Source organism: Anastrepha obliqua, chromosome 4 (genome assembly GCF_027943255.1).
Source record: "Anastrepha obliqua isolate idAnaObli1 chromosome 4, idAnaObli1_1.0, whole genome shotgun sequence".
Taxonomy (NCBI): domain Eukaryota; kingdom Metazoa; phylum Arthropoda; class Insecta; order Diptera; family Tephritidae; genus Anastrepha; species Anastrepha obliqua.
The window spans coordinates 41,864,154-41,876,511 of NC_072895.1; the positions used below are offsets into that span (position 1 = coordinate 41,864,154).

The 12,358-nt window shown below is 37.7% G+C and overlaps 1 protein-coding gene across 2 annotated transcripts in view; it reads right to left on the minus strand.

The window, feature by feature from the left end:
• LOC129244050 (uncharacterized) overlaps positions 1–12,358 on the minus strand; it is a 97,372-nt gene that overhangs the window by 56,584 nt on the left and 28,430 nt on the right. For both annotated transcript variants that reach the window (XM_054881652.1, XM_054881653.1), the window contains exon 3: positions 3,952–4,141. In XM_054881652.1, the coding sequence (XP_054737627.1) occupies positions 3,952–4,076 (125 nt within the window). In that variant the 5' untranslated portion in view covers positions 4,077–4,141. The remainder of the gene's footprint in view (positions 1–3,951; positions 4,142–12,358) is intronic.

The window sequence follows — 12,358 nt, forward strand, 5'->3', positions numbered from 1 at the left end:
TGAAAACACCAAATTAAGAAAAACATTTTTCTAATAGCGGTCGCCCCTCGGCAGGCAGTCGCCCCTCTCCGAATGTATTTCTGCCATGAAAAAGCTCCTTATAAAAATATCTGCCGTTCGGAGTCGGCTTGAAACTGTAGGTCCCTCCATTTGTGGAACAACATCTAGACGCACACTACAAATAGGAGGAGGAGCTCGGCCAAACACCCAAAAAGGGTGTACGCGCCAAAAATAAAAAAAAAAACAAAATAATGGTTTTTTAACATTTTCGGAAAAAAAATCTAATTCTTTTTTTAAACATTTTTGGACAAAAAATTTTGTTTGCCATTTAAACATACACTTTCTCAGAATTTTTTTCTTATTTTTTTCGTTTTAGTTATTAATGAGAAAAATAAAAAAATCTGAGGGTTGTGTTTCCAAAATGATAAAAACGAATTTTTTCCAAAAATTTGTTTCCAGAAAAAACAAACTTGTTTGGCGCAAAATTGGTCAACCAAATTTGTTTTTGGATAACTTTTATACTAAATAAAAGAAATTATTTTTAGTGAAGGAAATCTTTATTTTTATCTTTACACACTCCATTGCTTGTCTGTTTGCATACTGCAACTGTGTAGTTCCCAAGTATCAATTACAAATCTTGCGATAGGGTGATTAATATTGCGCCACCATGTATTTTTACAAAATAGAAAAATAAAATTATAAAAGTGTTAAAAATAATCAAAAACATTTGGCTTTAAAAAACTACATACTAAAATTTTCAACTTAGTATAAATTTTCTTACTACACTCAAGCTTTCAAAAAAACAATTTGCAAAAAAATTAAAACCATCTACATGATATTTAGAGGGCTTGACATGGAATGGCTCCCGTGTCGTTTTTTCATATACTAAAAAGCGAGGTACCAGCATCGTTACAGATTTTCCCCTCTTTACGATCCTGCCTACTTGGAAAGATTGCCCAAGCACGGCCTTCAAATTCCAATTTAATGACAGAGAGATCTGTACAAAGCTCAGAGAAATGCGGTGTTAACTGCCTAAATATGCTACTATGTCCTTTGAGAAATTCCCTACAGAGGCCAACGCCCTTTAATATTGCATTTTGAACAGGGATGGAAATAACGTGAAAGTCAAAGGTAAGTAAGGGCAAAATGACATTAAGGCAGCACTTGGATGAATTCTACATGCTCCGGTGATGCCAATACAAGCAATCAAACATTTGCGCCCACCCCAGTTTAGTGATATTATAGCCCTTCCGAAAAGCTCGCCAGCAAACCAGCCAATACGTTGTCCATCCAAAGAACGACTTGTAGCTTGAGTCCCCATTTTTTGCCGAGCATAGATTTGAAGGAGCAGAAAGCTAGACGTGACTTTCGATGAAAGCGGGAGAATGGGGTTATTTAATCTGGGAAGTTCCCAGTGTGGCGGTTCCCGCAACTGGCAGTCCAGCGACTAAGTACAGCCAATGGCACTGTCAGCTATGACTGAGGTAAACGGTCCCGATACCATTCAGGCCCTTTTATTTTATTATAAAAAAAATGACGATGCATAGGTATGGGATTTTGGAAAAAAATGGAACAACGGTTGAGTAAACTGTTTTAATTTAATGTGTATTTTCATCCTGTTGGTGTATGGTGAGGAAAAGGGTGAAATGTCGTAACTACCGCACATCATGGTGAAAAGAATTTTAGAAGTGTGCTGTTTAACAGGCCGTTATTCAGCTCTGAGCGAACTTGGCAGAATAAGCTATTGGGCTGACGTCACTTGGGATGGGTTTTCAAAAAAAACTGAGATTTTGTGGGTGATATACGAAAAAAGTTAACCAATGGCACTACGATGTCTCATCAACGACTGATTGGACGAGAAGTGGGAATATATGTGAAATAATTGTGCAAATTTCGGCTGGCGATAAGATTGTGTTAGTGATATATGAAAAAAAATTTACACAGTTTTCGCTCATGTTGCTTCGTTGCTATTGAACATCTACTGATTTGACGAGTGTGTGAATATAAATCAAATGATCATGCAGAATTCGGCTGAATCACCCAAGTGACGTGGCAGTCGAAGTTCCCCTCACAATTTTATTTTTCACCATAGTTAAAGAGCAAACCTTGTAAAACTATCATCATTAGTTCACTAACAATGTCACACGACAATCCACAAAAGGTTGGATAGAACAAGCAAGTTCAAGCAACTAAAAAAAAAATTTGCTTGTTGATAATTGAAGTAAGATTTCTTCAGCTTATATTTTCGAAATTGATTGCTTCGCTTTTTAGTCTGAATGCACCTCAAGGTACCGGGAATGTTTAATTTAAACGAACCGCGCTCGTGGGAACCGGTCCATATTTTTTTTCTTATTTTGGTAGGCCAGACAGTCAATAAAGAATATTATTTATCCGATTTGAAGCGTTTGAGAGATGATGTACGTCGCAAACGGCCGGAAATGTGCGCAAACAATTCTTGGTTTTTGCATAATGGTAACGCGCCATCACACCGAGCCCAAATTGTGCTAGATTATTTGACCAAACACCAAGTAACTACCATCGTGCAAGCATCGTATTCACCTGAAATGGCCCCGTGCGACTTCTTTTTGTTTCCCAAGTTGAAGTTACCACTTTGTGGAAGGAGATTTCAGTCGATAGAGGAGATCAAAGAGAATGCAACGAAGGAGCTGAAGGCCATCCCTTCGTCGGCCTACCAGCGGTGCACGGAGGACTGGGCCATATTTTGAAGGAGATAAAATAAATTTGCCTGTTTGTTTCATTTAAACATTCCCGGTACTTTCTGATCATAGGGTATGATTATACTCGCTGCATTAGTAGTAAGTAGATGTTTTGATTTTATGCAGGTGAGAGATTCTTCAATCTAAAAAACAAAAAATAAGTAGATAATAGCAACTGCACAGCGAACAATAAGAAATACATAACATGGCTGAGTAACCAGACAGCTATGAAGGATCATATTCACAAGTACACATACATATGTAGATACAAATGTACAACATCACAGAAATGCTTATAAATAGCAGCTATTTGTCTAGATTAAAACAAATTATCTGATATCGCTCTTCAGATAGCGAACATTTTGTTTATCATCCAAATAACTACTACATAGTTAAAATTGCATATATACACATACACATGTAAATTAGTTAATAGATAGATGGATACAGAAGTATCTACGAATTAACGAATAAGTGAGCAATGCGCTGTGAGCACTGATTGCCTAAAAGCGGTTGACTATCAACAACAATAATCTTGCAGTGTTGCTGTGACACTTCGCAGGTCCATATTGTCTCGAGGCAGACGTACCTACTTAATTAAATTTGAGTGTACTTGCGCTCAAGTGCACAAAATACATTAGAAGTATAAAAATCTGCAAAAGTAAATGTGTATGTACATATGTATGTATGTATATGAGTGCGAGCATACATCACTTACTTAGTCGTGTGAAATTCCACACGATAATAAAACTACCTTAATTCAGCTCAGGAAATGAGTGGTTACCGACTGGCTGAACTAAATTCTTAAGTACACGAACTAAGTCGTACACACACATACATACATAAGTACTGAGTTGGAGATGAGTACCAAAATAAATGGCACGCTAAGTGTATATTTGGCGGAGAAAAACAAACAAACAGACATGCAATGTTTTATGTTGATTCGCAAAGTTAATTCCAAAATCTTCTAATGGAGCTTGACGACTTCCACTTTCACGTATAAAATTCTTTATATGCAAAAATTTTAAATCCATGCCCCAGTAGCATGAAAAATCCGAGTGTAATTTTTTTCCGAGCTGTGTGTTCTTATATAAAAATGTGTAATCTACCAAGTTTTTGTTGTTGTTACATTTCAATTCCCACTTCCTCTCGGGTATTCGTTTATTTTCCCCACAACTGTCGCAGTCATCTTATTTTATTAGCTTCAAGTAGATAATTGATTAATTCTACTTACTTTTCTTCATCCGGTGGTGGTGGCATATCGTTTGTAGTTGGTGTCCCAGGTGGCGTTTTTTCAACTTCCATCATAGCCAGTGGTGCTTCCGGTGGTGGCAGTGGACTTACAGAATTTGTATCCATACTACAGCAAGGAATTTTGAAAGTTTTTTACTGACGCTACCAAAGAACGAAGAAACTGTCGATTGCTGCAGAAAGAGGGAGAAGAATTCTTATTTTATTACTAAATAAATTATTAAATATTTATGCTATAGAGAATATCATTGAAGGAGTGGAATTTGTGAGATTATAAAAGACTTAAAGTAAAATGGTAAATCTAAGGAAGTCTCTATTACATTACCAGGAATGCCAGCTATATTTAGTTTCTGAACACATTTTCGTAGTTAAAAATGAATTGCGAGTTTTGAAGAGATTTATTAAATATAACAGCACTGCCCAAATAACTGGTTACCATTTCGAGACTCAACTGGGCAACAAAAAAGGCTTCCAAGTATAAAGGATCGTGAAAAGGGATCGTTTTTTTTAATGTGAAAGCAGAAAGATTAAACAGATCGCGAATTCTACAAATCGATATCTTGACCACGGAGGGGCTTTCGAATCGCCAAATTCCCCAAAAGAGTGGTCGAAGCCCAAATGTTGTGGATCATTACGTTAAACAAGGTGTCTCCTATGGTAAAAACTACAAAAGCAGAATGGCTTTGATACCGAGGCAAACCCGTAAAATCCATAGAATTCCATGAAATACCGCCTCTTGGACAGAAATGGCAAATATTGCAGTCAGCAAATCCAGCGTTCAAAGGGTTATTTTAAAAGCGACAACGCTGAGGTATAAAATATTACAAAAAAAACACCTTTAAATAAATTTCGCAAAGAACGCCGCCTTAATTTTGGGGGGGACTACATGGAGTGGAGGTGGTCGCTCCTCGGCAGGCAATGGCAATCCTCCGAGTGTATTTCTGCCATGAAAAAGCTCCTCATAAAAAAAAATATATTATATATCTGCCGTTCGGAATCGGCTTGAAACTGTAGGTCCCTCCATTTGTGGAACAACATCAAGGCGCACACCACAAATATGAGGAGGAGCTCGGCCAAACACCCAAAAAGGGTGTACACGCCAATTATATATTTATACATACATGGAGTGGAGTTCTGTTCTCGGTGAATGAGAAAAAGTAGTATTTAGTGACGACAAGAAGTTGAATCTGGATAGGCCGGATGGTTGCAATTACTTTTTCTTTGACTTGTGAAAGGAATCTCGGGCGATTGGATGATGCGTAACACAAAACTTGAATTGAAGACCTAAAAACTTGGTCAAAGTGCAGTAAACAGTTACTTGAAGAATTTTCATTCCATTTCAATGGATGATCTCTTATTACTTTTAATGAAAGCACTCAGTTTTTCTATATTTTTCGGGATAACACGGCGTGGTTACTTACATAAATTAAATTTTTACCAAAGAGATCTCTTCAACGCATAAAACGAAATTAGTCCTTAAACAAATAAGCCTTTTTGACTTATTTCTGGCGATTAAGTAAAATGTTGGGCTTTGATGTATTAAGAGACTTACAATGGAATTTCGTGGCAAGTATTTTTGTAATATATTTACACCCATTATAACCCTCTGTTATCAGTATTTTTTGGCCCTTCTTATATAAGAGGCAAAAAAGTCCATTAATTGAGTAGTTAGGGAGTTAAAATATTCCATAGAAATGTTCCCCGTTATTTTTTCCTAGAACTGCTGAACACATTATATATGTATGATATCTAAAATGTGAAGATTACATAATTTGTATGCCAATTTACCATATAAATGTGTAAACGAGAGAAAATTTTTACCCACCTTAACCCTTTACCGCATAAGAGCCCATATATGGTATTGTAATTTTAATTCCATTTTATTTCTAAATAACCTCACTTTTGTGCAAGTGGTTGAAAAAGCAGAATTGAAGTGGGAGTGATTCATATTCGAAAAACGTCAGCAGAGTACCTTTTGACAAAGAAAAAGAAATATTTTCATGGATGAATAATAATTTTTCCGCTTTTCAACTATTTTCTATACTTTACAACTATTTCCGTAAAAAAAATCCAAAATATAAAACTTTTTCATTATCTTTCTTTCCACCGTGAAACAAGTTTTTTCAACGCTTTATTAATTCCTACAATAAAGGGTTAAAATTCAGACGTAAGCTTTCAAGTCGGCGATCCACGTAAATTTTTATTTTGCTTCCCTTTACCGGGGACCAAAAGGTCTATGCGTGGCTTAATGCCAACCAAGCTAACCTAACCTAACCTACCAGAATCCTTTGCCTGTACCTAATATCTCTACAAGGTAGTGCAAAATTAATCACTCTATCAGAAGATCTATAATTTTTACAAATGACGTCGCATGAAAATCATATTTGCCACTTGTGAATTAGAGAGCTGCAGTATATGGTACTGCCAAGGCAGTGTAGTTCGTAAAAATCAAAATAAAAATGTCCATCACTCAAAATCATATAAATCATATTTTTTTATTTAGTGAAAAGTTATTCAAAAACAAAATTAAGTAATTAATTTTGTGCCACCTTGTATTACTTATTTAAAAATATTTCGAATATAACCCCAGTTCGGAATGAACGCCTACATGCCTTTCGATACCAGCAATTGCTCGATGAGCAGTGCTTCTCAGACTGCTTTGCTTTAATGTTTTATTGCTGGGAAGAGGATTGGTTATTTCTTCATAAAGAATTTATACTGAAACGTTACCCCCTTTCGCCCTCTTGGGGAACTATACAAACCCACATAAATTATGTAGAGCCTTCTATTTATACGAAAAATCACTACGCTCACCGTTATCTTGAGAGCTTCGGCCCCAGCTTGCCAATAGGACAAACACATACGATTATTTCAAACTCAATAACAAAATTACCCAACTCACAATACTTCTGCCCATTCGTATAAATAAATTTCTAACTATATTTTCCTAACACTTCCGAGCATTTACTGCAATTCACAAACACATCTGTGCTCCATTCCCCAACTCTTTCTCCTCCTTCTGCACACCCACCCAACATCAATGATTAGCTGCGAACGCAGACGCCGCCATTGTATCGTGAGGCACTTCAGTTTACAAATATAAGGGCACTCGTTCGCAGCAGCATCAAGTAGAGTACGAAGTGTGTAGTTGGAAGCGCCGCTATTCCATAAATTCTGCACCAAAGTACACAATGGCATAAACACTAACTAACACACTTGCACAGTTTGGGCGATTTATGAATGCAATTTTATTTGCTGAAGGGGGATTTTTCTTTTATTTTCATATGACTGTGTGCAGATGGAAAGCCAATAAAGAATAAAGTGCGTAAAAAAAAAGTGTAGGGGTGTGAAAGTGTAGATAGCACAATTTTGGGAACAACACGTAGTAACTAAGTACATAATAGTATGAAGAGTGTTTTCCAAGCACAAAAAAAATCGAGAGAATGCCGTGTATGGCAGGATAGAAATGTATTTGGAAGCATACTTTGAAGTTAAAGAAACTTAACTTCAGCTTTTCTATATAGAGTGAACTAGTTGCAAACTGCTCCAAATATAACTAGTTAGTAGTAGAAGCAACCTGCAGTGGAGGTAAAAGTTATCACCGCTACTTGAGCTTTTCCAGTAGAGTGAGTACACAGGCGAGCGGAGGTCATTAATGTAATGAAGAAAAGTGTGTTCGTTCTAACACGAGTGCTGTTGTGATGTGTGTGCACTACAATATTTACGTGTTGTATCGGGTGAGTTCTGATGCTGCGCCTGTATGCAGCTGGAGTGAGGCACAAAATGTGGTAGCCATAAAAGAGAGAAAAATGTTATGGCCAGAAAATGCAGGTTGCAGGCAAAGCATTTCGTTTGCACAAAAATAAATTTCCTAAAATTTTTAGCGCACCAAGCGGCCACATTACTTTAATTTTAATATCACTTACGAAACCATATGCAGCTAAGTGTACATGCATGGGCTTTGAATAGCTCTGTGCACATATATGTATATATGCACCCGAATACCTAACCCCAATCAAGCTAATCTTCCTAAAGTACCGCATACGAATCATCACTTCTCCACCCTCTTCCTGAAATAAAAAAACTTAACCTACGGCATCCATCTGTCAAAACAATACCAAGGCGGGAGCAATGCACTGCTGCAAATGCAAATAACAACAACATTTCCACAAAATTTCATTTCTATTTTCAATTCAATTTTCCGTAGTCCGTAATTCTTTGCTTTGCTCGAGCCGCTAAAGGGCGTAGGTGTGAGCACACACATTACTGAATATTGGCAACTGATAGTATTTTTATGCCTCGCAGTTGTTCTTGTTTACTTGTAATTATAGCTGACAGGCAGCGCCAGTGCCAGACGCTTCAACTGATGTATCCGAAAGGCGGTTTTAATTTCAGTTAGACAACTGCACATGCATTAATCTGGGGGATTGTGGTTTTACAAAAGCAAAAAATTTACGAAATTGAGTAAAAATAATAAAAATGTTTTCTTAAATAGTGAAATTTGTTTCTTGAAGAGGTAGCTGAAACGTTTTACTTTTTTTCGAATGCAAATGGTTTTTATGCTAAACTTTCTTATGAGAAAAGTGCTCTGATAGCGGCACCTCTATTAGAAAAATGTGCTTCCTCTGGTGGACTCCCTTTCCGATTTTTATACTAGCAGAAACAGTTCGAAAGGGCTGTTACAGGTACAGGTAATCTGAAGAAGATTCTCTGATTAGAAACGTATAAAGCTTTTAGTAAAACTGGCTTCGGCAGAACATTCAAGGTCAAGACCATGTATCGAGAAGTTTGGGAAGACCACTAACATATCTTGATTTCAGTTACATATACATATGCAAAGGTTCATGGACAGGCTAAAAGTGCGTTAGGAAATAAGAGCTGATTTGTAATGAACCCACGAAACTTTCCGTTTCCATGGAAAAATAACCCACCATGCTTTAGGCTGAGATGACAAGTAGTAAATTTGGTATTTAAATGTGCCACTGCAGATAGCAAGCGGCCCTCAAGGTTCTCTACAATTGAAGGTTGAAATTGGTAAGGAATGCAGCTGTAACTCTCAGTTTCAGAAGCAAACTACGCAATTCTGTTGTGCTGGGCACCTGGCGACAAAGAAGAAATCGAAAATAATGAAGTGGCCGATGAGCAAAAGGAGGATAAACAAACGACTTTATGGGATAGGGAACAACATGTAACTTCAGCTTTTTGTTTTGAGTATTTGGCCGTATTTGGCAAATGGTTTTGAGCCGACTCCGAACGGTAGATATTTTTTATGAGGATTTTTTAATGGCGGAAATATACTCAGAGGTTTGATTTTGCCTGTCGCGGGACAATCGCTCTTAGAGACTTTTACTAACATTTGGTGTTTTCTGCACGAAGGCTCGAACCTGTGCATTTTCGCATGGTAGTCACCACCACGCCACTCGATTACGGCGACCGCCTGGCAGTCTTCCAGAAATGCAACTAGTAAATGGCTAAATTCACGGCAAGGAAACCTTGATGGGCAATACTTAAAGACTTTTACAAAATCCGTTGATGTATTTATTCATGGGTTCAGGCTGTCATTAAACTAATCACAAGTTACCTAAACGTTCTCAATAGACAGTATTCTCCCATACAGCGGTTAGCTCCATCTATTAGGATGGGAATGTGAATGAGAACGACTCCACGTCTGGGCAAATTTTCAGTTGCAGAGCCGGCCAGATAGTGATTGACTACTATGCAGAGTGGGTACACGATTCAATTTATTTTAATGCCTCGCCTGACATCATATTAACTTAGTTTTCCAATGCATTCCTGACGGTTTCTAGCTCTATCTCACGAATGACTTGATCGATATTTATCGTAAACATAAAACAAGTCTAACAACGTCAAATCGCAGCTCCGAGGTTCACAATTTGCATAGCCGAGACGGCTGATACCAAGATTGATGTGGAAAATATTGATTTTGGTGTTGGGCGCACTATCCTGCTGAAACTAAATTTGGCTAAAGTCTATGCCTTAAATTTCCAACCACAAAAATTCGTTTATCACGCCACTGTACAGCTCAATGTTGACCGAAATGGTATTTCCAGCAACATTTTGAAAGGGAAATGAGCCTAAGATGCCCCCGCTTCAAAATTCGCACCCTCTCGGATGTATTGGCTTCTCGACAGTCATGTGCGTGTTTTTCGGTTCCCAGATATGGCAGTTTTACTTGCTAACATAGCCCGCGGAGAAAAATGCGTTGAAATCCCTCAGTGTAAGTTAGAAATCATCTATCAAAGGCCTCTTATCATTCATTAGGAAGATTCTTTCTTTAGATTCAGATTTAATGGCGTACTATGGAATTTGAAGGAGTTTTTATGACGTGGTGTTTCTTCAAATTTCAACTACATCGAATTTCTTTATCTTCAATTTATCTATCTATCCTTGAAATTATGATCAAACTTACTGCATTTAGTCTAATAACATGAATCCAGAGCACAAATTATGCTATGATGGCTGCATCATTCCAAAAGTTCATCTTAAGCTACTCCCTATGGTAGCATTTTATAAAATTTCTCTAAAAATTGTCACTGTTCGCAATCAATGTTTTGCAGAATTGCATAACCGTTGCCTACACTATACGTAAGTTTTCTAAACAATTAACTAAGCGTCGTTTACTTAAGCACATGTAAATAGAAAAAAAATATTTCTTCATCATTATATGTCCACTATTTTCGTTAATCAATTTACGATGCATATCACGATGAAAGTGCATGAAAAGCAAATAAAAAACTTCCATGCATTCACACTGATTGCCACGTAACCGAAGCTTTGAAAAGAGATGTTGGTGATCTTTTTGGAACCATCACGTCCACCATTACGAATGTAACAACAACTTCGTCATCATCAATTAAGTTTTGTTATGCTATGGAAAACTGCATATATTTGCATTATAAACATACATACATATGAGAGCATAGGTATATTACACCACTTTAGAAGACGTAATCCACCTATGACCGTTGAAGCAGATTTTGCTTATGCATGCTGATACTCTAAGTCCATAAGTTCGCACCCCAGTTATTTTGCATTATGCCAATTATGCTCATTTGTCTATACGCGATGACAAATATTTGGAGATATTTGTTCCCATGCAAGGCTTTCTCCACTCCGTACAAGATAAATTACGAATGCGGTTAACTACTGGTTGGCTAAAGTAACTACGAAAACGCTAGCTACAAGAAATGATTTTGAGTGATGAAAATCTTTTTTTGACCTTTACGCGCTCCAATGTTTGTCTGCTTATATACTGCAGCTGTCTAGTTCACAAGTCTCAAATATGATTGACTGACGCCACCATTTGCAAAATTATAAATCTTCCGATAAGGTTATTAATTTTGTATATGCTGGAATTTCCCCCCACAGATTTAAAGTTTAAAAAGTGATCAGAAATCGAGTCAATTAATTGCCGTTCTGCAACTCTTAAACTTAACAACCGCGCTGTTAGTTCTGCCTTCTCCAAACTGGAAAAAGAGGCAAAGCGAATGGGTCTGGTGGTGAACGAGGACAAAACGAAGTACTTTTTGTCATAAACAAACAGTCGGCGCACGTATTGGCACCCACGTCACTGTTGACAGTTACGATTTCGAAGTTGTAAAAGACTTCGTATATTTAGGAACCAGCATTAACACCGATAACAATGTCTGCCTAGAAATCCAACGTAGACTCTCTCTTCCCAACAAGGGCTACTTTGGACTAAGTAGGCAACTGAGCAGTAAAGTCCTCTCTCGACGTACAAAACTAACACTCTACAAGGCTCTCATCATGCCCGTCCTAACGTATGGCGCAGAAGCACGGGCGACAACCTCCGATGAAGCGACGCTTGGAGTGTTTGAGAGAAAGATTTTGCGCAAGATTTTTGTACCTTTGCTCGTTGACAACGGCGAATATCGCAGACGATGGAACGATGAGCTGTATGAGCTTTACGACGACATAGACATAGCGCAGCGAATAAAGATTCAGCGGCTACGTTGGCTGGGTCATGTCGTCCGAATGAATACAAACGCTCCGGCTTTGAAAGTATTCGATGCGGTACCAGCTGATGGTAGATGAGGAAGAGGAAGGCCTCCTTTGCGTTGGAAAGATCAGATGGAGAAGGACTTGGCTTCACTTGGTGTGTCCAACTGGCGCCGGTTAGCACGCCGGCGCGCTTTGTTAAACTCGGGCAAACTCGCGTAAGCGGTATCGCGCCAATTAAGAAGAAGAAGAGGAGAACTCTTAAACTAACAATTTTTGGGTGACTAGTGTAAATATATATTTTTGTTTGGAATAGTTTGAGAAATATTTCTTTCACGCATATTTTTGACGTCTCTGTGAGTTATAATTGTGTTTGAAGCGATAAAAGTTGGAATTTTTCGAAAATCTTG